The sequence below is a fragment of the Amblyraja radiata genome, chromosome 3, assembly GCF_010909765.2.
Source record: "Amblyraja radiata isolate CabotCenter1 chromosome 3, sAmbRad1.1.pri, whole genome shotgun sequence".
In the NCBI taxonomy this organism is placed as follows: domain Eukaryota; kingdom Metazoa; phylum Chordata; class Chondrichthyes; order Rajiformes; family Rajidae; genus Amblyraja; species Amblyraja radiata.
In genome coordinates this window covers 125,793,879-125,817,576 of record NC_045958.1, presented here as the reverse complement: position 1 = coordinate 125,817,576, position 23,698 = coordinate 125,793,879, and the positions used below count along the sequence as shown (strand labels likewise).

Genomic DNA, 23,698 nt, shown 5'->3' with positions numbered 1-23,698 from the left:
CTCCCGGTTGCCAAACACTTCAACTCCCCCTCCCATTCCCAATCTGACCTTTCTGTCCTGGGCCTGCTCCATTGTCAGAGTGAGGCCCAGCGCAAATTGGAAGAACAGCACGTCATAGAAACATAGACAATAGGTGCAGGAGGAGGCCATTTGGCCCTTCGAGCCTGTACCGCATTCATTGTGATCATGGCTGTTCATCATATTTCGCATGGGCAGTTTACACCCCAGCGGTGTGAACATTGACTTCTCTAACTTTAAATAGCCCTTGTTTTCCCTCTCTCTCCATCACCTCCCCCTTCCCAGTTCTCCCACCAATCTTACTGCCCCCTGATTACATTTTATCTCTGTATGCTTCATTGTCTCCGAGCTAACAATGATCTATTCGACATTTTCCTTGAACTTCATCTCTTTTGGCGTCTCATTTTCACACCCTACCCTTCCTTATCTCTGTGTCTCCCTCTCAGTCTGAAGAAGGGCCTCGACCTGAAACGTTACCCATTCATTCTATCAGAGATGCTGCCTATCCCGCTGAGTTACTCCATTGTCTGTGAAACGTCAGCTATCCATGTTCTCCACAGATGCTGCCTGACCCGCTGAGTTATACGCGCACTTTGTGTCTATCTTCCTGTGCTGTTCTATTTACTAATTGATGTATTCCTGCACGATAGTTTCGTAGCCGGAGTTGCGAAGGTTCAAAGTTGATATGAAATGGAGAACAAGGGTTGGCTGGGCCAGTTTGCGGATCAGTGTTGCTAGAGATTGTTTACGGAGCTCGTGACTCAATATGAATCCCAGCTGCGACTCCTACTGCTGGTTTGAGAGGCCGTGGGGAGATGGAGATTTAGGTACTGAATGCAGGGGTGTGAGGGGAGGTGGAGAGAGAGTGAGACATGCGTAGAAGTTATGTTGGCTCTGTGTGTTTGGGCGGCCTGCTTGCTGTGGATGTTGTTTGTAGAGGCCGTGGGCTCTGCACGATGAGATTGAGTTGTAAACCGAGGCAGGGTGAGATCAGTTGTCCAAGTTTAGCATCAGAAGCTGACACGTCAGCGAAGGGCCTTGGTGCGATGCCCATTGGCCTGCACGTAGCCTTGCTGGGCAAGCCTGCTGTCTTCTCCGCTCCTCTCTCCCTGAAACAAGGCTTGCGAACTGGTGAGGCCACATTTACAGTATCGTCTTCAGTTTTGGTCTGAACAACTGGTTTAGGAAAGATGTTTTTCAGCTGGAAAGGGCACAGAGAAGATTTATGAGGATGTTGCCAGCACTCGAGGGCCTGAGCTATAGGGAGAGGTTGGGCAGGCTAGGACTTTATTCCTTGGAGCGTAGGAGGTGATCTTGTAGAGATGTAGAAGGCCTTTTGCCCAGAGTATGGTAATCGAGAATCAGAGGTTTATGGTGAGGGAGGAAGGATTTAATACGGGCCTGAGGGGTAACTTTTTCATAGTGTGGTGGGTGTACGGAACGAGCTGCCAGAGGACGTAGTTGAGGCGGGGACTATCGCAGTGTGGTAACATTTAGACAGGTACTTGAATAGCAAAGGTTTCAAGGGATATGGGCCAAATGCAGGCAGGTGGGACTAGTGAAGATAGGACATGTTAGTTGGCGTGGGAAAGTTGTGCGAAGGGTTTGTTTCCATGCTGTGTGTCTCTATGACTGACTCTAGCTATGGCTTCAGGTGAAAGGTTGACGTGGACCTTGGAGAAGTTGAACACTTGTTGCTTAATAACTTGCAGCTCCTCTGAACAAAACTGAATAGGATTTTCTTATTTAATGAACTTGCTATTTTTAATACTTTTGTTTCAGTTTGCGACGTTTATCGATTACCATTGCCCAACAGCATAAGATATGTGCACTTATTAATTACGGTTTTATGCAAAGTCATTAACTTTTGGTTTCTTCAATTAATTACAGCTTATTCTACAGTTAAGTGCCCATTATTGCTGGCAACTCCACAGATGCTGCTTGACCCGCTGAGTTACTCCAGCACTCTGTGAAACGTCACCTATCCATGTTCTCCACAGATGCTGCCTGACCCGCTGAGTTACTCCAGCACTCTGTGAAACGTCACCTATCCATGTTCTCCACAGATGCTGCCTGACCCGCTGAGTTACTCCAGCACTCTGTGAAACGTCACCTATCCATGTTCTCCACAGATGCTGCCTGACCCGCTGAGTTACTCCAGCATTCTGTGAAACGTCACCTATCCATGTTCTCCACAGATGCTGCCTGACCCGCTGATAATACTTTGTTCAGCGTTTTCTCCAACCCATTATGTCACTAATATTTGGGTTAACTAAAGCATGTATCGGGTGCGTTATTATTTCTTTATTGTCAACCATCAAAAATGGTATTTTAATTTGAACAGCACAGCATGTTATCTGTTAGAAGATGTTAGAAATGATGCACATCAAGGTCTTGAAATGCCTATTTACATTGTTGCTTTCTATTCTTCTGTTGTGTTTAATTTGAACATGGCACAGTATAGCACAGGAACAGGCCCTTCAGCCAACAATGTCTGTACCCAACATGATGCCAAGACCATCACTTAACTACCCACACATAACCAGCATCCCTCCATTCTATGCATATCCATGTGCCTATCCAAAGGTCTTTCAAACACCACTATCGTATCTGCCCCCACCACCACCCCTGGCAGCATGTTCCAGGCACTCACCGCCCTCTGTGTAAAAAAACCTGCCCGACACATCTCTTTTAAACTCTGCTCCTCTCACCTTAAAGTTCTACCCTCTAGAATTTGTTTTTTCCATTCCTGGAAAAAGCTTCTGACTGTCTACCCTATCTATGCCTCTCATAGTTTTATAAACTTCTATCAGGTCGCTCCACAAACCTCCAGCTTTCCAGAGAAAACAACCCAAGTCTGTCCAACGTCTCCCTGTAGCTGAACCCCGTAAGCCAATGGGTCTTCTATATCCCATGTACTAAGGTTCAGTGATGTTTTTTGCATACAGATCAGTAGGATTGTTGCCGTACACATACAATCCCCGATCAAGTACTGAAAGTCCACTGAGTCCATATGCAAGAGTGACCAGCGTTTTGGCACCATTTTCAAAGTCCCAGCTGTAGTTGGCCATAAAGGCCCCTTACAACCGTCACCTCCTTTCACGACAGGCAACATTCCGGTAAACCCCCTCTGCACCCTCTCCAGAAGTCCCAACATTCTCATGTCATAAGGAATAGGAGTAGAATTAGGCCATTCGGCCCATCAAGTCTACTCCGCCATTCAAACATGGCTGATCTATCTCTCCCTCCTAACTCCATCCGCTGGATACTTTCAAGAGTGGTGAGTCTGTGGAATTCTCTGCCTCAGAGGGCGGTGGAGGCAGGTCCTCTGAATGCTTTCAAGAGAGAGCTAGATAAGTCTCTTAAAGATAGCGGAGTCAGGGGATATGGGGAGAAGGCAGGAACGGGGTACTGATTGTGGATGATCACCCATGATCACATTGAATGGCGGTGCTGGCTCGAAGGGCTGAATGGCCTACTCCTGCACCTATTGTCTATTGTCTATTGTCTATTCTCCTGCCTTCTCCCCATAACCTCTGACACCCGTACTTGGGACGTCTGAACGGAAGGAAATACTTCAAATGTGGCCAAACCTGTAAATACGTTTAAAGCGTATGTACAACGTGGTGATGCACCGCTGAACTATGAGCCTGGTTAGCATGTGGGAGTTCCCAATTTTAATGTATTCCTCTGTGAATAATCCCGTAGATGAACCAACTAGAGATGTATCATGCTATGGTCTGGAATGCTACTGGTGTGGTGATGGATATTGACGCAGGTTTGTTTTGTTGCACAGTTGTTCATTATGTTTTCTTGTACATGAGAAATGTTAAAGGAAAAAGAGAGGGTGCAATGTAGAAGGAATGGGGGTAGGTTGTTGAGGAATAGTCGGTGAACAATACTACGTGACAGCTATCGTGCTCCAACCCTCATTGTAAATAGATTGCGGTAATTTGGCAAATAAAATACACGGCCTGAAGAAGGGTCCCGACCCAAAACGTCCCCTATCCATGTACTCTAGAGATTCTGCTTAACCCCCTGAGTTACTCCAGTACTTTGTTTCTTTTCGTAAACCAACATCTGCAGTTCCTTGTGTCTACATTTGGCAAAAGAATGTTCTTGGATTTGTATGTGGGGAGTGCTGAATAAATTCAGCAGGTCAGGCAGCATCTGTGGAGGGAAATGGGAGTGCAAAACTAGAGGGCATAGGTTTAAGGTGAGGTTTAAGATTTAATGTGAATTAATGTGATTTAATCAATGAGGAGAGAAAAGGGACTTGGGAGCTGGTGCAGGATTCACAAAATGTTAATCTGCAGTCGAATCGGTAATAAAGAAAGCAAACTCAATGCTAGCATTTATTTCAAGAGGGCTTGTATACAAAAACAGGGATGTAATGTTAAGGCTCTATAAGGCGCTGGTCAGGCAGCATTTGGAATATTGTGAGCAATTTTGGGCACCATATCTGAGGAAGGATGTGCTGGCTCTGGAGAGGGTCCAGAGGAGGTTTACAAGAATGATCCCAGGAATGAGTGGGTTAACCTATGATGAGCGTTTGACGGCACTGGGCCTGTACTCGCTGGAGTTTAGAAGAATGAGGAGGAACATCATTGAAACGAACAGAAAAGTTGAAGTGTGCGCATGTGTGGGGCCTTTCCAGAGTGTGCACATATGTGGGGTCACGGGCTGGTGAAGCCTGTGGAATCAGCGGTATTTTCCAGACACTTTGAAGTTATGTATTAAAGAAATGAGTTGCTTAAAGCTTAAATACAGTTGAAGTAAATTACGAGTAGCGTAAAAGTTTCATTTGCCTCACAACAATAGTGAAAGGCTTGGATGGAGTGGATGTGGAGAGGATGTTTCCACTAGTGGGAGAGTCTAGGACCAGAGGACACAGCCTCGGAATAAAAGGGCGCACCTTTAGGAAGGGGATGAGGAGGAATTTCTTTAGTCAGAGGGTGGTGAATCTGTGGAATTCTTTGCCACAGATGGCGGTGGAGACCAAGTCAGTGGATATATTTAAGGCAGAGATAGATAGATTGTTGATTAGTACGGGTGTTAGAGGTTATCAGGAGAAGGCAGGAGAATGTGGCTAGGAGGGAGAGATAGATCAAACATGATTGAATGGCGGAGTCGACTTGATGGGCCGAATGGCCTAATTCTGCTCCTACCACTTATGATCTTATGAACTCAAGGGAATAACATTTAGTGCAAGATAAAGTCCGATTAAAGATAGTTCTATGTCTCCAGGTAGATGGGAGGTGAGGACCAGTCTTGTAGGTGAGCAGATTGATCACAGCCTATAGTAACATGGATGGTGATCTGAAGCTGAGGAATGGTTTTGTGGCAAGCATAGAGTCATAAAGTCATACAGCGTGGAAACAGGCCCTGCTGCCCAATTTGCCTGGCATGTCTAGGAAAGAACTGCAGATGCTAATTTACACTGGAGATAGACACAAAACTCTGGAGTAACTCAGCGGGACAGGCAGCATCTCGGGAGTAAAGAAATTAGTGACTTTTTGGGTGGAGACCCTTCTTCAGATTGAAGAAGAGTCTCGATCCAAAACCTCACTCATTCCTTCTCTCCAGATGCTGCCCGTCCTGCTGAGTTACTCCAGCTTCTTTGTGTCTTATTTTCTTGCCCAACATGTCCCATCTATACTAGTCCCACTTGCCTGCATTTGGCCCATATCCCCCTAAACCTGTCCTCTCCATGCACCTGTCTAAATGTTGCTTGGGCAATTAGTATTGGAACAATAGATGGCTGAGTGGGTTATAGATCAGAACCAGTCACTGGTTACCTGACCTGCATCTGTCCAGCAGCTTCAGCATTGTGGTATATAACGTGTACACAACAGTCTCCACACAACCTCATGCCCACTCTGACTAGCGGTTGTATTGACAGTGTTCTTGTTTCTGCAGGTTCCTGGGCAGACCGGTCACCCCTGCATGAAGCAGCCAGTCAAGGTCGCCTTCTGTCCCTCAAAACCTTGCTCGCACAGGTCAGTGTACTTTGCCTTTCATTCATTGACTCCTGGGTTTGTACACTTCGGGCTGGCCAATGTTTCTATCTACATGTAGTTTAGAGTTATACGACTCGCCCACACCGGCCAACATGTCCCAGCTACTCTAGTCCCACCTGCCTGCGCTTGGTCCATGTCCCTTCAAACCTTTTCTATCCATGCACCTGTCCAAATATTTGAAACATTATGATAATACCTGCCTCAACTATCTGCTCCGGAAGCTCGTTCCACACACCCACCACCGTCTGTGTAAAGTTATCTTAAACCTGAGCCCAGGGTGAGTCACATAGAATGGGGCAAAGAGCAATGAGAAGATGTGGTATCTTTCAGTGGTCTCTTGAGAAAGGGGAATAGCAATTGTAAGGCAGGCTATTGCCCTGATGTTCCAAGCTCAAACCCATGTAAGGACATTGTCCTCCAGGCCTTCTTATTTCTTTTCAAGCTTAGAAATGGCTTTAGACTTGAGACTTTAGAGAAACAATGCGGAAACAGGCCCTTTGGCCCACCGATCACGATCACCGCAGATACTAGGCCTATCCTACACATTAGGGACAATTTTACAATTTACCAAAGCCAATTAACCTAAAACCCGCACGTCTTTGGAATGTGGGAGGAAACCAGAGCACCTGGAGAAAACCCACGCGGTCACAGGGAGAACATACAAACTCCGCTGGTCAGAGTGAACTTGATGGGCCGAAGGGCCTGTTTCCATGCTGTGTCTAAACTAAACCTCTGTAGCGAATGGGTATCATGATTCTTGTCCGTAGAATGTGATGTGGTCAGTTTGGGGTCAGAGTTCAGAGACGGAGGAGGAGTGACTTTATAAAAAATGTTGAACTAATTTGCAATCTGTCTGTGGATCCATCTTAACCATGTCCTTGTATCATCTTGCGTGCATCCAGGGTCACAGTGCGAACACGCTGACAATAGATCACGTTTCTCCTCTCCATGAAGCATGTCTAGGGCACCATGTCGCATGTGCCAAAGCCTTAATAGAAGCCGGTGCTGATGTAAGTAACAGGACATGATGGAGTTTAATTGTATTTTGTTACACCAATCTCTCCCACAAATCATTCTGCATGCTAACAAACTGCGCAGCAAAGATCTTGTTATCAAAAATCATTTTGCTGACACAACACCACTAATAAAGCATATTAACTCAGGCCTTTCACAGGAATATATGGATTTGAGGAAGGACATACTTGCTATTGAACGTAGGTTTACAAGGTTAATTCCCGGGATGGCGGGACTGCCACATGCTGAGAGAATGGAGCGGCTGGGCTTGTACACTCTGGAGTTTAGAAGAATGAGAGGGGATCTCATTGAAACATATAAGATTGTTGGGGGCTTGGACACGCGAGAGGCAAGAAACATGTTCCCGATGTTGGGGGAGTCCAGAACCAGGGGCAACAGTTTAAGAATAAGGAGTAAGCCATTTAGAACGGAGACGAGGAAACACTTTTTCTCACAGAGAGTTGTGAGTCTGTGGAATTCTCTGCCTCAGAGGGCGGTGGAGGCCGGTTCTCAGGATGCTTTCAAGAGAGAGCTAGATAGGGCTCTTAAAAATAGCGGAGTCAGGGGATATGGGGAGAAGGCAGGAACGGGGTACTGATTAGGGATGATCAGCCATGATCACATTGAATGGCGGTGCTGGCTCGAAGGGCCAAATGGCCTACTCCCGCACCTATTGTCTATTGTCTATTGTCTATTGATTCAGGATTCATAAATCGGAGGTGCAAAGGGACTTGGGAGTTCTGAGACAGGATTCCCAAAAGTTAATTTGCAAGCCGAGTCGGCAATGAGGAAGACAAATGCCACACTAGCATTTATTTCGAGAGGGCTAGAATATAAAAAACAGGAATGTAATGCTGAGGCTCTGTAAGGCGCTGGTTCAGACCACATTTGGAATATTGTGCGCAGTTTTGGGCTCCATATCCGAGGAGGGATGTGTTGGTGTTGGAGAGACCATAAGACTTAGGAGCAGAATTAGGCCAGTCAGCCCGTCGAGTCTGCTTGGCCATTTAATCGTGGCTGATCATTCACTCCCTACCCCATTCCCCGTCGTCTTCCTATGACCTTTGATGTCCTTCCTAATCAAGAGGCGATGAGTTTCTGCCTCATCAATACCCAATGACTTGGCCTCCACAGCCATCGGAGGCAATTCATTACACAGATCCACCAGCCTCTGGCTGAAATGAGGAGAAATTCCTCCTCGTCTCCAATTTGAAGGCACGTCATTTTACTCTGACGCTGAAGTTTATATTCAGAAGAAAGTTGACTATTCTGAGGCTGTCCCCTCTGGTCCGAGACTCTTCCCATTGTTGGAAACATAGAGCGGAAGTTTACAAGAATAATCCTGAGGATGATTGGGTTCCCTAGGACATTGAGGGAAGTTAGTGTAGAAATAGCCGGGGCTATGTCAGAAATATTTCAAATGTAATTAGAAACGGGAATAGTCCCCGAGGATTGGCGTACTGCGCATGTTGTTCCATTGTTTAAAAAGGGTTCTAAGAGTAAACCTAGCAATTATAGACCTGTTAGTTTGACTTCAGTGGTGGGCAAATTAATGGAAAAGATACTTAGAGATAATATATATAAGCATCTGGATAAACAGGGTCTGATTAGGAACAGTCAACATGGATTTGTGCCTGGAAGGTCATGTTTGACTAATCTTCTTGAATTTTTTGAAGAGGTTACTAGGGAAATTGACGAGGGTAAAGCAGTAGATGTTGTCTATATGGACTTTAGTAAGGCCTTTGACAAGGTTCCTCATGGAAGGTTGGTTCAGAAGGTTCAACTGTTGGGTATAAATGCAGGAGTAGCAAGATGGATTCAACAGTGGCTGAATGGGAGACGCCAGAGGGTAATGGTGGATGGCTGTTTGTCGGGTTGGAGGCAGGTGACTAGTGGGGTGCCTCAGGGATCTGTGTTGGGTCCTTTGTTGTTTGTCATGTACATCAATGATCTGGATGAAAGTGTGGTAAATTGGATTAGTAAGTATGCAGATGATACCAAGATAGGGGGTGTTGTGGATAATGAAGAGGATTTCCAAAGTCTACAGAGTGATTTAGGCCATTTGGAAGAATGGGCTGAAAGATGGCAGATGGAGTTTAATGCTGATAAATGTGAGGTGCTACACCTTGGCAGGACAAATCAAAATAGGACGTACATGGTAAATGGTAGGGAATTGAAGAATGCAGTTGAACAGAGGGATCTGGGAATAACCGTGCATAGTTCCTTGAAGGTGGAATCTCATATAGACAGGGTGGTAAAGAAAGCTTTTGGTATGCTAGCCTTTATAAATCAGAGCATTGAGTATAGAAGCTGGGATGTAATGTTAAAATTGTACAAGGCATTGGTGAGACCAAATCTGGAGTATGGTGTACAATTTTGGTCGCCCAATTATAGGAAGGATGTCAACAAAATAGAGAGAGTACAGAGGAGATTTACTAGAATGTTGCCTGGGTTTCAACAACTAAGTTACAGAGAAAGCTTGAATAAGTTAGGTCTTTATTCTCTGGAGCGCAGAAGGTTAAGGGGGGACTTGATAGAGGTCTTTAAAATCATGAGAGGGATAGACAGAGTTGATGTGGACAAGCTTTTCCCTTTGAGAATAGGGAAGATTCAAACAAGAGGACATGACTTCAGAATTAAGGGACAGAAGTTTAGGGGTAACATGAGGGGGAACTTCTTTACTCAGAGAGTGGTAGCGGTGTGGAATGAGCTTCCAGTGGAAGTGGTGGAGGCAGGTTCGTTGGTATCATTTAAAAATAAATTGGATAGGCATATGGATGAGAAGGGAATCCAGGGTTATGGTATGAGTGCAGGCAGGTGGGGCTAAGGGAAAATAATTGTTCGGCACGGACTTGTAGGGCCGAGATGGCCTGTTTCCGTGCTGTAATTGTTATATGGTTATATGGTTAACATAAGAGGGGTGTTTGATGGTCCTGGGCCTGAACTCGCTGGGGTTTGGAAGGATGAGGGGATATCTCATTGAAATTTACCGAATAGTGAAAGGCCTGGATCGAGTGGATGTGGAGAGGATGTTGCCCTAGCCAGGAGTGGTTACAAAAAGACAAACAAAGTGCCGGAGGAACTCAGTGGGGTTTGTTTGTAATCTCTGGGGGTGGTGAGACATGGATATGTGATGTTTTGGGTCGGGACTCTTATCCAGACTGATTGTAAGAAGAAAGGTTTCTAGACAGATAGTTGGAACAAAGGCCAGAGATTAGAACGTGTAGGAAAGAACTGCAGGTGCTGGTTTAAATCAGTAGACTCAAAATGCTAGAGTAACTCAGCGGAACAGGCAGCATCTCTGGAGAGAAGGAATGTGTAACGTTTCGGGTCAAGACCCTTCTTCAGGCTGAGAGTCAGCGGAGAAGGAGACTTGAGATAAGGAAGGGTAAGGTGTGAAAACGACAAATCAAAGCAGACGATAAATGTTTCTGCAGTTTGATTGGTAGACATGACAATAAACTAATTGCTGCACTGTACTCGGTGGGGTTGAGGAGAGGGCGTTCACGTCGATCGCGGCCAATCTTTCCACCACCACACACAAGAAGTGACAAGACAGACGCCATTGTATGCAGATGCCGAGAAGTGTGTTCAGCTCTGGCTGAACAACTTCTAATCTTGTGTGTGGACTCGACAAGAAGAAGACTGTACTGGTCCTGGGGTAATGCACGACTAACGCACTGCATGGACTGGGGTAATGCACGACTAACGCGCTGCATGGACTGGGGTAATGCACGACTAATGCGCTGCATGGACTGGGCTAATACACTGCACTGCACTGGGCTAATCCGCGACTAATGCACTGCACTGCACTGGGGTAATGCACAACTAACGTGCTGCAAGGACTGGGCTAATGCACAACTAACGCGCTGCATGGACTGGGCTAATACACTGCACTGCACTGGGGTAATGCACGACTAATGCACTGCACTGCACTGGGGTAATGCACAACTAACGTGCTGCAAGGACTGGGCTAATGCACAACTAACGCGCTGCATGGACTGGGCTAATGCACTGCACTGCACTGGGCTAATCCGCGACTAATGCACTGCACTGCACTGGGGTACTGCACGACTAACGTGCTGCACTGCACTGGGGTAATGCATGACTAACATGCTGCAAGGACTGGGGTAATGCGCGACTAATGCACTGCACTACACTGGGGTAATTGGCGACTAATGCACTGCACTGCACTGGGGTAATGCGCGACTAATGCACTGCACTGCACTGGGATAATGCACGACTAATGTGCTGCACTGCACTGGGGTAATGCACGACTAATGCACTACCACTGTCCTGTTGCAGGTCAATGCCATCACCATTGACGGGGTGACGCCGCTGTTCAATGCGTGTTCCAGCGGCAGTGCCAACTGTGCTGAGCTGGTGCTACAGAACGGAGCCAGCCTGCAAGGCCAGGACTGCCTGGCCTCAGCTATCCATGAGGCGTCCAGTAAAGGTCAGTCATTCCTCCCCTTCCTCCGAATACCCCCTGCCCCATATAACCCGTCTCTTCCCCAAATACCCCCCCTCTTTCCCATTTACACTCTGCTTCCTAAATACCATTCCTCCCTAAATATCCCATCTTTGTTCCCTAAATACCCCTCTCTTCCCCTATTACCCCCCTCCTCCCCAAATATCCCACCCTTGTTCCCAAATATTCCACCCCTTTTCCCCAAATATCAAACCCCCCTCACCCCTTTTTCTGCGCTAAATACTCTGTGCATCTACCCAATCTATTCCTCTCATGATTGTGCACACCTCTATAAGATCACCCCTCATCCTCCTGGGATCTAAGGTGTCCCAACCTGCCCCACCTCTCCCTGTAGCTCAGCCCTTCGAGTCCTGGCAACATCCTCGCAAATCTTCTCTGCACCCTTTCCAGCTCGACAGCATCTTTCCTATAACCTGGTTCCCAGAACTGAATACAATGCTCGGAAGAGAAGGAATGGGTGACTTTTCGGGTCGAGACCATACCTCATCCTGTCACACTGAGTTACTCCAGCAGTTTGTGTCTATCTTTAGTGTAAACCAGCATCTGCAGTTCCTTCCTCTGAATGTGGCCTCACCAACATCTTATATAACTGCAACATGACCTCCCATGTGATCGTATAGCTCCAGCACTCTGCGTCACAGCTGACCTCTGCTGCTCTCTCTCACTCTCTCCCTGTGACTGAATTAAAATGTTTTATGAAGTGAAGAATTAGAATATGTTGAAGCAAGTCACAGTTTCATACAATGAACACATTTTAGTTTAAAGTTGTCAGTGGCATGGCTTTGAAACCCCGCTGTTGTACCCAGGTCACAGTGAATGCATACAAGTCCTGATCTCCTGGGGAGTGGACATAGACCTGGACATCCCACACCAGGGAACGCCACTGTACGTTGCCTGTGTCCATCAGCAGTACTTCTGCATTAAGAAACTGCTCCATGCAGGTGAGAGCTTCTCCACTCACATTATGTTTAGAATTTACTTTCAATGTAGAGTGTGGCTGTGTGTGTGTGTGTGTGTGTGTGTGTGTGTGTGTGTGTGTGCGTGCGGCTGTGTGAGTGTGTGAGTGTGTCTGAGAGTATGTGTGTGTGTCTGTGTGTGTGTGCGGCTGTGTGTGTGTGTGTGTGTGTGAGTGAATGGGTGTGAGTGTGTGTGAGTGTGTGTGTGTGAGTGTCTGAGAGTATGTGTGTCTGTGTGTGTGAGTGTGTGTGTGTGTGTGAGTGTGTGTGTGTGAGTGAGTGGGTGTGAGTGTTTGTGTGTGAGTGTGTCTCTGTGTGTGTGTGTGAGTGTGTCTGAGAGTATGTGTGTGTGTCTGTGTGTGTGTGTGCGGCTGTGTGTGTGTGTGTGTGTGAATGAATGAATGGGTGTGGGTGTGTGTGAGTGTGAGTGTGTCTGAGAGTGTGTGTGTGTGTGTGTGTGTGCGTGCGGCTGTGTGTGTGTGTGTGAGTGTGTCTGAGAGTGTGTGTGTGTGAGTGTGTCTGAGAGTATGTGTGTGTGTCTGTGTGTGTGTGTGTGTGTGTGTGCGGGTGTGTGTGTGTGTGTGTGAGCGAATGGGTGTGAGTGTGTGTGTGTGTGAGTGTGTGTGTGTGTGAGTGTGTCTGAGAGTATGTGTGTGTCTGTGTGAGTGAGTGGGTGTGAGTGTTTGTGTGTGAGTGTGTGTCTCTGTGTGGCTGTGTGTGTGACTGTGTGTGTATGTGTGTGTGTATGTGTGTGTGCGTGTGTGTATCTGTGTGTGTGCATGTGAGTGTGTGTGTGTGTGCGAGAGAGAGTGTGTGTTGTGTGAGTATGTGTGTGTCTGTGTGAGAGAGTGTGTGTTGTGTGAGTGTGTGCATGTCTGCGTGTGAGTGTGTGTGTGTGTGTGCGTTTCTGTGAGTGTTTGTGTGTGTGTAAATGTCTGTGTGTGTGTTTGTGTGTGTGTGTGTGTGTGTGTGTGTGTGTGTGTGTGTGTGTGTGTGTGTGTGTGTGTGTGTGTGTGTGTGTCTGTATGTGTGCCCGTGAGTGACCATGTGAGTGCCTGTGTGCATGCTTATGTGCGGAGCATGTGCGTGCCTGTTTGTACATGTTTGTGTGTGTGAGTGTCCAAGTGTGTGAGTCAGTGATGGGATTGTGTGCAATATTTAAATATTATTCTTGCTTCTTTTTGAAATGTTCTATGTTCTAATTGTTTTAGGTTAGGTTTAGTTTATTCATGTTCGTGGGTGTACACAGCTCTAGGTTCATGTTTGTGAGTGTACAGAGCTCTAGGCTCATGGTCGTGAGTGTACACAGCTCTAGGTTAATGGTCATGAGTGTACACAGCTCTAGGTTCATGTTCGTGAGTGTACACAGCTCTAGGCTCATGTTCGTGAGTGTACACAGCTCTAGGTTCATGTTCGTGAGTGTACACAGCTCTAGGCTCATGTTCGTGAGTGTACACAGCTCTAGGCTCATGTTCGTGAGTGTACCCAGCTCTAGGTTCATGTTCCTGAGTGTACACAGCTCGAGGCTCATGTTCGTGAGTGTACACAGCTCTAGGCTCATGTTCGTGAGTGTACACAGCTCTAGGTTCATGTTCCTGAGTGTACACAGCTCGAGGCTCATGTTCGTGAGTGTACACAGCTCTAGGCTCATGTTCGTGAGTGTACACAGCTCTAGGCTCATGTTCGTGAGTGTACACAGCTCTAGGCTCATGTTCGTGAGTGTACACAGCTCTAGGCTCATGTTCTTGAGTGTACACAGCTCTAGGCTCATGTTCGTGAGTGTACACAGCTCTAAGCTCATGTTCGTGAGTGTACACAGCTCTAGGCTCATGTTCGTGAGTGTACACAGCTCCAGGTTCATGTTCGTGAGTGTACACTGCTCTAGGTTCATGTTCATTAGTGTACACAGCTCTAGGCTCATGTTCGTGAGTGTACACAGCTCCAGGTTCATGTTGATGAGTGTACACAGCTCCAGGCTGACGTGAGGCTTGCTAAGCAGATGCTTTCATGGTGCTGGCATTAAAGGGCGGTGCCCGTGGTACTTTGTGTCGACTGCAGGAGCCAATGTGCAGAAAGGCAAACATCAGGACACCCCCCTACACACAGCGGCGCGGCAGACCAACCCGGAGATCGTCACGTTGCTGCTCGACTTTGGAGCGGAGGTACGAGCCAGGAATGCGGAGGGAGAGCGGCCCATTGATGTGGCCGTCACCAGTAGTTCCGTCGACAGGCTGCTGCTACATTACGAAGGTAAACCACGAGGTGTACCGGCTTTATTCATAGACTGATGGCTGGAAGCAACACTGGTCCCACACGTGGTTTATAACAATACAATAATATATCAGGCAACTGAACCATCCTCTCACCAACGAGAGAGCGGTCCTGACCTCCCATCTACCTCATTGGAGACCCTCGGACTATCGTTAATCGGACTTTACTTGACTTTATCTAGCACTAAATAATATTCCCTTTATCCTGTATCTGTACACGGTGGACAGTGCGATTGTAATCACGTGTTGTCTTTTCGCTGGCTGGTTAGCACGCAACTAAAGCTTTTCACTGTACCTCTGTAAACTAAGCTGAACTAAAAGATTTGAACAGGTACATGGATAGGAAAGGTTTAGAGGGATATGGGCCAAGGGGGGATAGGTGGGACGTGTAGATGGATGAGTTGAGCTGAAGAGCCCGTTTCCACGCTGTGTGACTCTATGACTACGTGAGAGGCTGTAGCAATAGGTACTACTCCCACACCGCACGCAACTGGTGTCACTGGCCATTCTGGCATTCTAGTTTGCAACCCCAATTTCCCCTTAACTGAGGAGAGGGTCAGAAGCCCAGAGTTTGGTGGTGTGGGCAGATGCATGGCAGATGCAGTTTAATGTGGATAAATGTGAGGTTATCCACTTTGTTGGCAAAAACAGGAAGGCAGATTATTATCTAAATGGTGTCAAGCTGGGAAAAGGGGAAGTACAACGGGATCTGGGGTCCTTGTTCATCAGTCACTGAAAGTAAGCATGCAGGTACAGCAGGCAGTGAAGAAAGCGAATGGCATGTTGGCCTTCATAACACGAGGAAATGAGTATGGGAGCAAAGAGGTCCTCCTGCAGTTATACAGGGCCCCGGTGAGACCACACCTGGAGTATTGTGTGCAGTTTTGTCAAGTCGGCCGAACGCACTACTCGCTGCAGAGCCTTCCTGTCCTGGGCAGAGCTGTTCCCAAACCAGTTTGTGATGTTGCCGGACAAGATGCTTTCCACAGTCCCAGAGTAGAAGCACTGAAGGATCCTCAGAGAGACTGAATTTCCTCAGCTGCTTGAGGTGGTAAAGGCGCTGCCTTGCCTTATTCACCAGTGCAGCAGTGTGTGTTGTCCATGTCAGATCCTCTGTGATGTGGACTCCCAGGTATTTAAAGCAGCTCACCCTATCCACAGTAGCCCCGTTTATCTCCAGTGGCGTGTACGTCCTCGGATGTTGAGCCTTTCTAAAGTCCACAATCAGCTCCTTAGTTTTAGTGACATTCAAGAGGAGGCTGTTGTCCTGACACCAGAGTGCCAGATCAGCCTTCTCATCATTATCGGAGATCAGGCCCACCACTACAGTGTCATCAGCAAACTTGATTATGGAGTTGGATCTGAACCTAGCCACACAGTCATGTGTGTATAGGGAATACAGTAGGGGGCTGAGGACGCAACCCTGGGGGGATCCTGTGTTCAGGGTGAGGGGGTTGGATGTATGTCTCCCCATCTTGACCACCTGGGGCCTGGCGGTGAGAAAGTCCAGTACACAGGGGAGTGTGTTAAGCCCCAGTACCAGCAGCTTCTCAGCAAGTCTGGTGGGGACTATCGTATTGAAGGCTGAACTGAAGTCAATGAACAGCATCCTCACATAGTCCCCCTTCTGGCTGTCAAGGTGAGAGAGAGCGGTGTTCAGAACCTGGGAGACCGCATCGTCCGTGGATCTGTTCGGACGGTATGCGAACTGTAGCGGGTCCATGTTGCGAGGGAGGAATGCGCAGATGTGGTTCTTGATCAGCCTCTCGAAGCATTTCAAACAAGCTGGAGAGACATTCTCTGGTAAAGGTACAATGATGGATCTTTTGAAGCAGGCAGGGACCATGGACTTGGCCAGGGAGTCGTTGAATATTGTGGTGAGCACTGGAGCTAGCTGATTAGCACTTGCCCAGATATACTATCTGGGCCTACAGCTTTCCTCATGTTCACACCCGTCAGACGCGTTTGGTCTCCAAACTTGAGGAAGGACATTCTTGCTATTGAGGGAGTGCAGCGTAGGTTTACAAGGTTAATTCCCAGGATGGTGGGACAGTCATATGTTGATAGATTGGAGCGACTGGGCTTGTATACTCTGGAGTTTAGAAGGGTGAGAAGATATCTTATTGAAACATATGATTATTAAGGGCTTGGACACGCTAGAGGCAGGAAACATGTTCCCGATGTTGGGGGAGTCCTGAATCAGGGGCCATTGTTTAAGAATAAGTGGTAAGCCATTTAGAACAGAGATGACAAAACACTTTTTCGCACAGAGAGTGGTGAGTCTGTGGAATTCTCTGCATCAGAGGGCGGTGGAGGCCGGCTCTCTGGATGCTTTCAAGAGAGAGCTAGATAGTGCTCTTAGGGACAGTGGAGTCAGGAGATATGGAGAGAAGGCAGGAACGGGGTACTGATTGTGGATGATCAGCCACGATCACATTGAATGGCGGTGCTGGCTTGAAGGGCCGAATGTCCTACTCCTGCACCTATTGTCTATTGTCGGGTCAGGCAGCATCTGTGGAGAACATGGATAGGTGACGTTTCACAGAGTGCTGGAGTAACTCAGCGGGTCAGGCAGCATCTGTGGGGAACATGGAAAGGTAATGTTTCAGTGGGACTTTTCTTCAGACAGACATGCTGCCTGACCCGCTGTGTTACTCCAGCACTTTGTGTCTTTTCCCTCTAATCCAGGCAGCATTCTGCTACAGTATAGATAGGCTAGATGGAATGAAACCTTTCGCCATGGCAGAGATGTACAGAATGAAAGGGCAGAGGTTAAGGGAGATGAGTAAGAGGCTAGCAGGAGGGCACAGGCAAGCTTCTCACAGTACGGTGGTGGAATCTGGGATCTACAGGGTGGGTGGTGGAGGCAGAGATTGTCACATGGTTTACCCAGAGAATCACCACATCAGAATAGTCCTGGACCATGGGGTCAGCACCTGCTGTGTCAATTCTCCACTGCCTGGATTAGAGGGTTTCAACTACAGGGAGAGGTTGGATAGACTTGGATTGGTATCTCTGGATCATCAGCGATCGAGGGGAGATCTGATCACACGCCATACAATTATGAGAGGCACAGATAGGGTTGACATTCTGAACCTTCTCCCTTGGGTGGACATGTCCAACACTAGAGGGCACAGCTATAGGGTGGGAGGGGGAATGTTAATGGAGATGTGCTGAGCAGTTTATTTTACACAGAGCAGTGGGGGGTCTTGAACACACTGCCAGGGGTGGTGGTGGAGGCAGATACGATAGTGGTGTTTAAGAGGCTTTTGGATAGGTACATGGATATGCAGGGAATGGAGGGATATGGATCATGTACAAGCAGATGAGATCACTTCAGCTAGTCATCATGTTGGCACAAATATTGTGGGCTGAAGGGCCTGTTCCTGTGCTGTACTGTTCCACGTCGGAAAGAACTGCAGCTGCTGGTTTACACCAAAGACAGACACAACATGCTGGAGTAACTTCACGGGACAGGCAACCTCTGTGGAGAGAAGGAATGGGTGAAGTTTTGACCCAAAACGTCACCCATTTATTTTCTCCAGAGATGCTGCCTGTCCTGTTGAGTTACTCCAGCATTTTGTGTCTATCTTCTGTTGTATGTTCTCTGTGGCGATTTACACTGGGAATGAAAGTCTCAGCCGTCCCCGAGTCTCGGTTTGTTTCCGTGTGAATTGATGACGGTGACGGGAGCGTGGGACTGTTGCAGACTGATTGTGTCTCCACTTGCTTCCTTTGCAGCCACTCCCAGCTCGTTGTGCCAGCTTTGCCGCCTGTGTGTGAGAAACTGCATCGGCAGGCCCCGTCTACAGTACATTCCACAGCTGCAGCTGCCCAGGCTGCTGAAGGACTTCCTGCAGCATCAGTAACCTGCTTCCCTTCTCACCGCAGCCACCGTGCAGAGCTGTGTTAACTCCTCGCTGTACATAGACTTATTGACAAACCTGTTGTTGCAAATCACTCTCACCCTCTTTCATCTGTTTTTCTCCCAATCCGTGCAAAAGAACAAATTTCAGGAGTGGGAATCGGCCGGGAGCAGGTGAGATGGAAGTAAACTTACACACACCCGACACAATTAATTCTGATGCAATCTTAGTACTTACTTACTTAGAGATACAGCACGGAAACAGGCCCTACAGCCCACCCAGTCCATGCCGACCATCGATCACCCCTTCACACTAGTTCTATGTTATCCCACTTTCTCATCCACTCCCTACACACTAGGGGACAATTTACAGAGGGCCGATTAACCTACAAACCCGCACGTCTGTGGGGTGTGGGAGGAAACCGTAGCACCCGTAGAAAACCCACGCGGTCACAGGGAGAACGTGCAAACTCCGCAAGGTCAGGATCGAACTGGGAAAATACTGGCCTGGAGCTGTGAGACAGCAGCACAATACCCCACACCACTGTACTGTTCATTGTCACTGAATCTCCATACTGAGTTAGAATAATATTTCATACCTCAAGTTTGGGTAGACAGTCAAAACCTTTTCCCCAGAGTGGAAATGTCAAAGACTAAAGGGCATAACTTTAAGGCGAGGGGGGCAAAGTGTAAAGGAGATGTGCGGGGCTAGTCTGTTTTACACAGAGATTATTGGGGCTCTCCAGGGGGAGGTGGTGGAGACAGATACAATAGTGGTGTTTAGGAGACTTGCATAGGCACTTGGATGTTCAGGGAATAGAGGTATATGGGTTACATGCATGACGATCAGAGTTGGTTTTTGTAATCATTTTCAACACGGACATCGTGGGCTGATGGGCCTGTTGATGTGCCGTACTGTTCTATGTCCCAAGTGATCGAGGACAATCCTTTTCATTGATGTAATACCGTAACTGGGAACAACATGGTGTCTCTGAAGGTCATTTAGACAGACACGGATAGGATAGGTTTTGAGATATATGGGCCAAACATGGGCAGGTGGGAGTAGCATAAATGGGGCATGTTGGTCGGCATGGGCTAGTTGGGCCGAAGGGCCTGATTTCCCTGCTGTATGACTCTAGCTCCTAAATGCTGTGTGGCTTTTCCAGCCTGACCTTGCCCTTCCTTTCCCTTTATAGTCAACCCCGTGAAGGCCCCAGTTGACGGCACAGATGCCCGCCTGCGTTAAGGTACATGACCTGCTTTGATGTGCTGATGACATGCAAACAGATTCTCGCCCACCATGGTTAACTATCCAGTCACGGATCATTCTTTTTGCCACAGTTGTCCAACATCGTTCACAGCTGACCGTCAATATTCATCGTCTACATGTCCCCACATCTCCCAGACATAGGGCACCAGTCATAGAGATCGGAAACAGGCCCTGCGGCCCAACTTACCCATTTGACCAAGATGCCCCATCTGCACTAGTCCCACCTGCCCGCGTTTGGCCCATGTCCCTCTAAACTTATCCTATCCATGTACCTGTCCAAATGTCTTTTATCGTACCTGCCATGACTACCCCCTCTGGCAGCTCGTTCCATACACCCACCTATGTGAAAATACTATGTGAAAATGTTGCCCCTCAATCTTTCTCGTCTCTCCTTAAACTTATGTCCTCTGGATCTTGATTCCCTTACCCTGGGTAAAATACCAGGATGGTCGATGTTTCGAGTCTCTGGCCTTGAGAACCAGTCGTCTTTGTCAGAACTCGGCTTGGTTGTTTGAATTCATCCTAACATTACACCAACGATAGAAAGAAAAAGCCCCAATATCTTTCAATAATTTGAGTTACATTTATCTGCCTCCTTTTGGGGGAGTTCTACATGTTGGACACTCAGTTTGCTTGCATTGACAAAACTTGGCTGGGTACACAACGTACATCTGATGCTTGGACTTACACTAACATCGAGTGACAAGGAGAGAAGTCTCTCCTGCTAACACCATCTATCCAGACCCATGTTACTGTACTACATAGGTGCAAACATTGGTCCTAAATCACTTGGGGCAAACAGAACATAGAATAGGACAGCACAGGCCTTTCAGCCCACAATGCCCATGCCAAATATGATGCCAAGTTTATCTTCACTGCCTGGACCTGATTCATATTTCTCCATTCCCTGCATATCCATGTGCTGGTCTAAAAGCCTCTTAAACACCACTATCGTATCTGCCTCCACCACCACCCCTGGCAGCACGTTCCAGGCACCCACCGTAAAAAAACTTGCCTCGCACATCTCCTTTAAACTTAGCCCCTGTCACCTTAAACCTACGCCCTCTAGTCTTTGATTTTTCTATTCTGGGAAAAAGATTGTGACTATCTACCCAATCTGTGCCATAATTCAGGTCTCACTGAAACTTCCAGCGTTCCAGAGAAAACAATGGAAGTCCCAACACGAAACATCATCTGTCCATTTCCTCCTCCCACCTCCCCAGATGCTGCCATACCTGCTCAGTTCCTCCAGCTCGCTGTCCTTTGCTCTTTGAAGTAGATTAATTTCTCTACAATAATTTATAATATCTGTGGCAACCTATTTAGGAATACAATACTCACTCATGGGTCCCAACCCAAAATGTCACCTATCCATGTTCTCCAGAGAACCAGAGAAGACTGAGGTGAGAAAAAACATTTTCACCCAGAGAGTTGTGAATTTGAGGAATTCCCTGCCACAGAGGGCAGTGGAGGCCAAATCACTGGATGGATTTAAGAGAGAGTTAGATAGAGCTCCAGGGGCTAGTGGAATCAAGGGATATGGGGAGAAGACAGGCACGGGTTATTGATTGGGGACGATCAGCCATGATCACAATGAATGGTGGTGCTGGCTCGAAGGGCCGAATGACCTCCTCCTGCACCTATTTTCTATGCTTCTATGCTGCCTGACCCGCTGAGTTACTCCAGTACTCTGTCTTTTTTTGTAAACCAGCATCTGCAGTTCCTTGCATCGACTCATAAGGTGATAAGTGATAGCAGATTAGGCCATTCGGACCATTGTCTACTCCGCCATTCAACATGGCTGACCTATCCTTCAACCCCATTCTGCTGCCTTCCCATAACCCCTGACACCTGTACTAAACAAGAATCTGTCAATCTCTGCCTTAAAAATATCAATTGACGGCCTCCACAGCCGTCTGTGACAATGAATTCCACAGAATCACCACCTAAAGAATGGCTAAAGAAATTCCTCATCACCTTCCTAAAGGAACGTCCTTTTATTCCAAGGCTATGAACCGTGGTCCAAGACACTCCCACTAGTGGAAACATCCTTCCCACATCCACTCTATCCAAGCCTTTCACTATTTGGTGTTTCAATGAGGTCCCCCCTCATTCTTCTAAACCCCAGCGATTTCTTTAGCCAGAGTTCTGAATCTGTGGAATTCTCTGTCACATGGATATAGATACATAGAAAATAGGAGCAGGAGTAGGCCATTTGGCCGTTCGAGCCTGAACATCCACAATTAGTACCCGGTTCCTGCCTTCTCCCCATACCCCTTGATTCTGCTAGCCCTAAGAGCTCTATCTAACTGATTACATCCACTGATTGCATCCAGTGATATGGTCTCCACTGCCTCATCTCAGTTCTAAATGGCCTATCCATTATTCTTAAACTGTGGCACCTGGTTCTGGACTACCCTAACATCGGGAACATGTTTCCTGCATCTAGCCTGTCCAATCCCTTAATAATTGTATATGTTTCTATTTCATCCTTCTAAATTCCAGTGAATACAAGTTGTACAGGGCCCTGGCGAGACCACTCCAGGTGTGGTCTCACCAGGGCCCAGTACAACTGCAGAAGGACCTCTTTGCTCCTATACTAAATTCCTCTCGTTAAGAAGGCCAACATGCCAACAGCTTTCTTCACTGCCTGCTGTACCTGCATGCTTACTGTCAGTGACTGTTCTAAGACTTACAGACCCCGATGTACTTCCTTTCCCTAACCTGACACCATTCAGATAATAATCTGCCTTCCCGTTCTTGCCACCAAAGTAGATAACCTCACATTTATCTACATTATACTGCATCTGCCATGCATCTGCCCATTCACCCAACCTGTCCAAGTCACTGTGCATCCTCATAGCAGTGACCTGTTAATCCCTACTCTTTGTTCTTGTCTGCCAACCACTTCTATATCCATGTCAGCACTCTACCCCCAATACCATGTGCCCTAACTTTGCCCACTAATATCCTATGTGGGATCTTATCAAATGCTTTCTGAAAGTCCAGGTACACTACATCCACTGGCTCTCCCTTGTCCATTTTGCTAGTTACATCCTCAAAAAATTCCAGAAGATTAGTCAAGCATGATTTCCCCATCGTAAATCCATACTGACTCGGACCGATCCTGTTACTGCCATCGAAGTGTTCGTCTATCTCATCTTTTATAATTGACTCCAGCATCTTCCCCACCACCGATGTCAGGCTAACTGGTCTATAATTCCGTTTTCTCTCTCCCGCCTTTCTTGAAATGTCGGATAACATTAGCTACCCTCCAATTCACAGGAACTGATCCTGAGTCTATAGAACATTGGAAAATGATCATCAATGTGTCCACGATTTCTAGAGCAACCTCCTAGAGTACCCTTTTTTTTAAATTTTTTTTTTTTTTTTTAAATTATGAAACTACTTTTATTCAAAAAATAAACATAAACATAGAGTATTAACACAATCAAAGACTGCCTATGCTGACAGTTTACAAACAAATGAACGTCAAATTAATAACATCAACGTCAACTGGACCCACGAATGGCCGTTGAAGGTCGAGTGTTCCGTTTATCAACAAAACACTCGACCTTCAACGGCGACCAGTATTCATGGAAAGCCTCCAAAGTCCCCATGGACACCACGTGTTCCCTCTTAACACTTAAACAAAATTATCAAATTAAAATATTAACATTTTTATCGATAATATATTCAACCTCCTGTGGTGACCAGCGTGCACAGAAGGCCTCCACAGTCCCCATGGACACCGCGTGTTCCTTTTCTAGGGACACGCGAGCTCGGACGTAAC

The 23,698-nt window shown here is 47.1% G+C and overlaps 1 protein-coding gene across 5 annotated transcripts in view; it reads left to right on the top strand.

The window, feature by feature from the left end:
- asb5 (ankyrin repeat and SOCS box containing 5) overlaps positions 1 to 18,898 on the top strand; it is a 71,454-nt gene extending 52,556 nt beyond the window's left edge. For 4 of the 5 annotated variants that reach the window (XM_033018753.1, XM_033018748.1, XM_033018750.1 and 1 more), the window contains exons 2-7: positions 5,938 to 6,017; positions 6,941 to 7,048; positions 11,358 to 11,508; positions 12,351 to 12,485; positions 14,559 to 14,750; positions 18,512 to 18,898. In XM_033018753.1, coding sequence (XP_032874644.1) covers positions 5,938 to 6,017; positions 6,941 to 7,048; positions 11,358 to 11,508; positions 12,351 to 12,485; positions 14,559 to 14,750; positions 18,512 to 18,639 — 794 coding nt within the window. In that variant the 3' untranslated portion in view covers positions 18,640 to 18,898. Of the gene's footprint in view, positions 1 to 3,736; positions 3,797 to 5,937; positions 6,018 to 6,940; positions 7,049 to 11,357; positions 11,509 to 12,350; positions 12,486 to 14,558; positions 14,751 to 18,511 lie in introns of those variants that run through there. The other variant, XM_033018752.1, reaches the window with a different exon arrangement.
- The last annotated feature ends 4,800 nt before the right edge of the window (positions 18,899 to 23,698 follow it).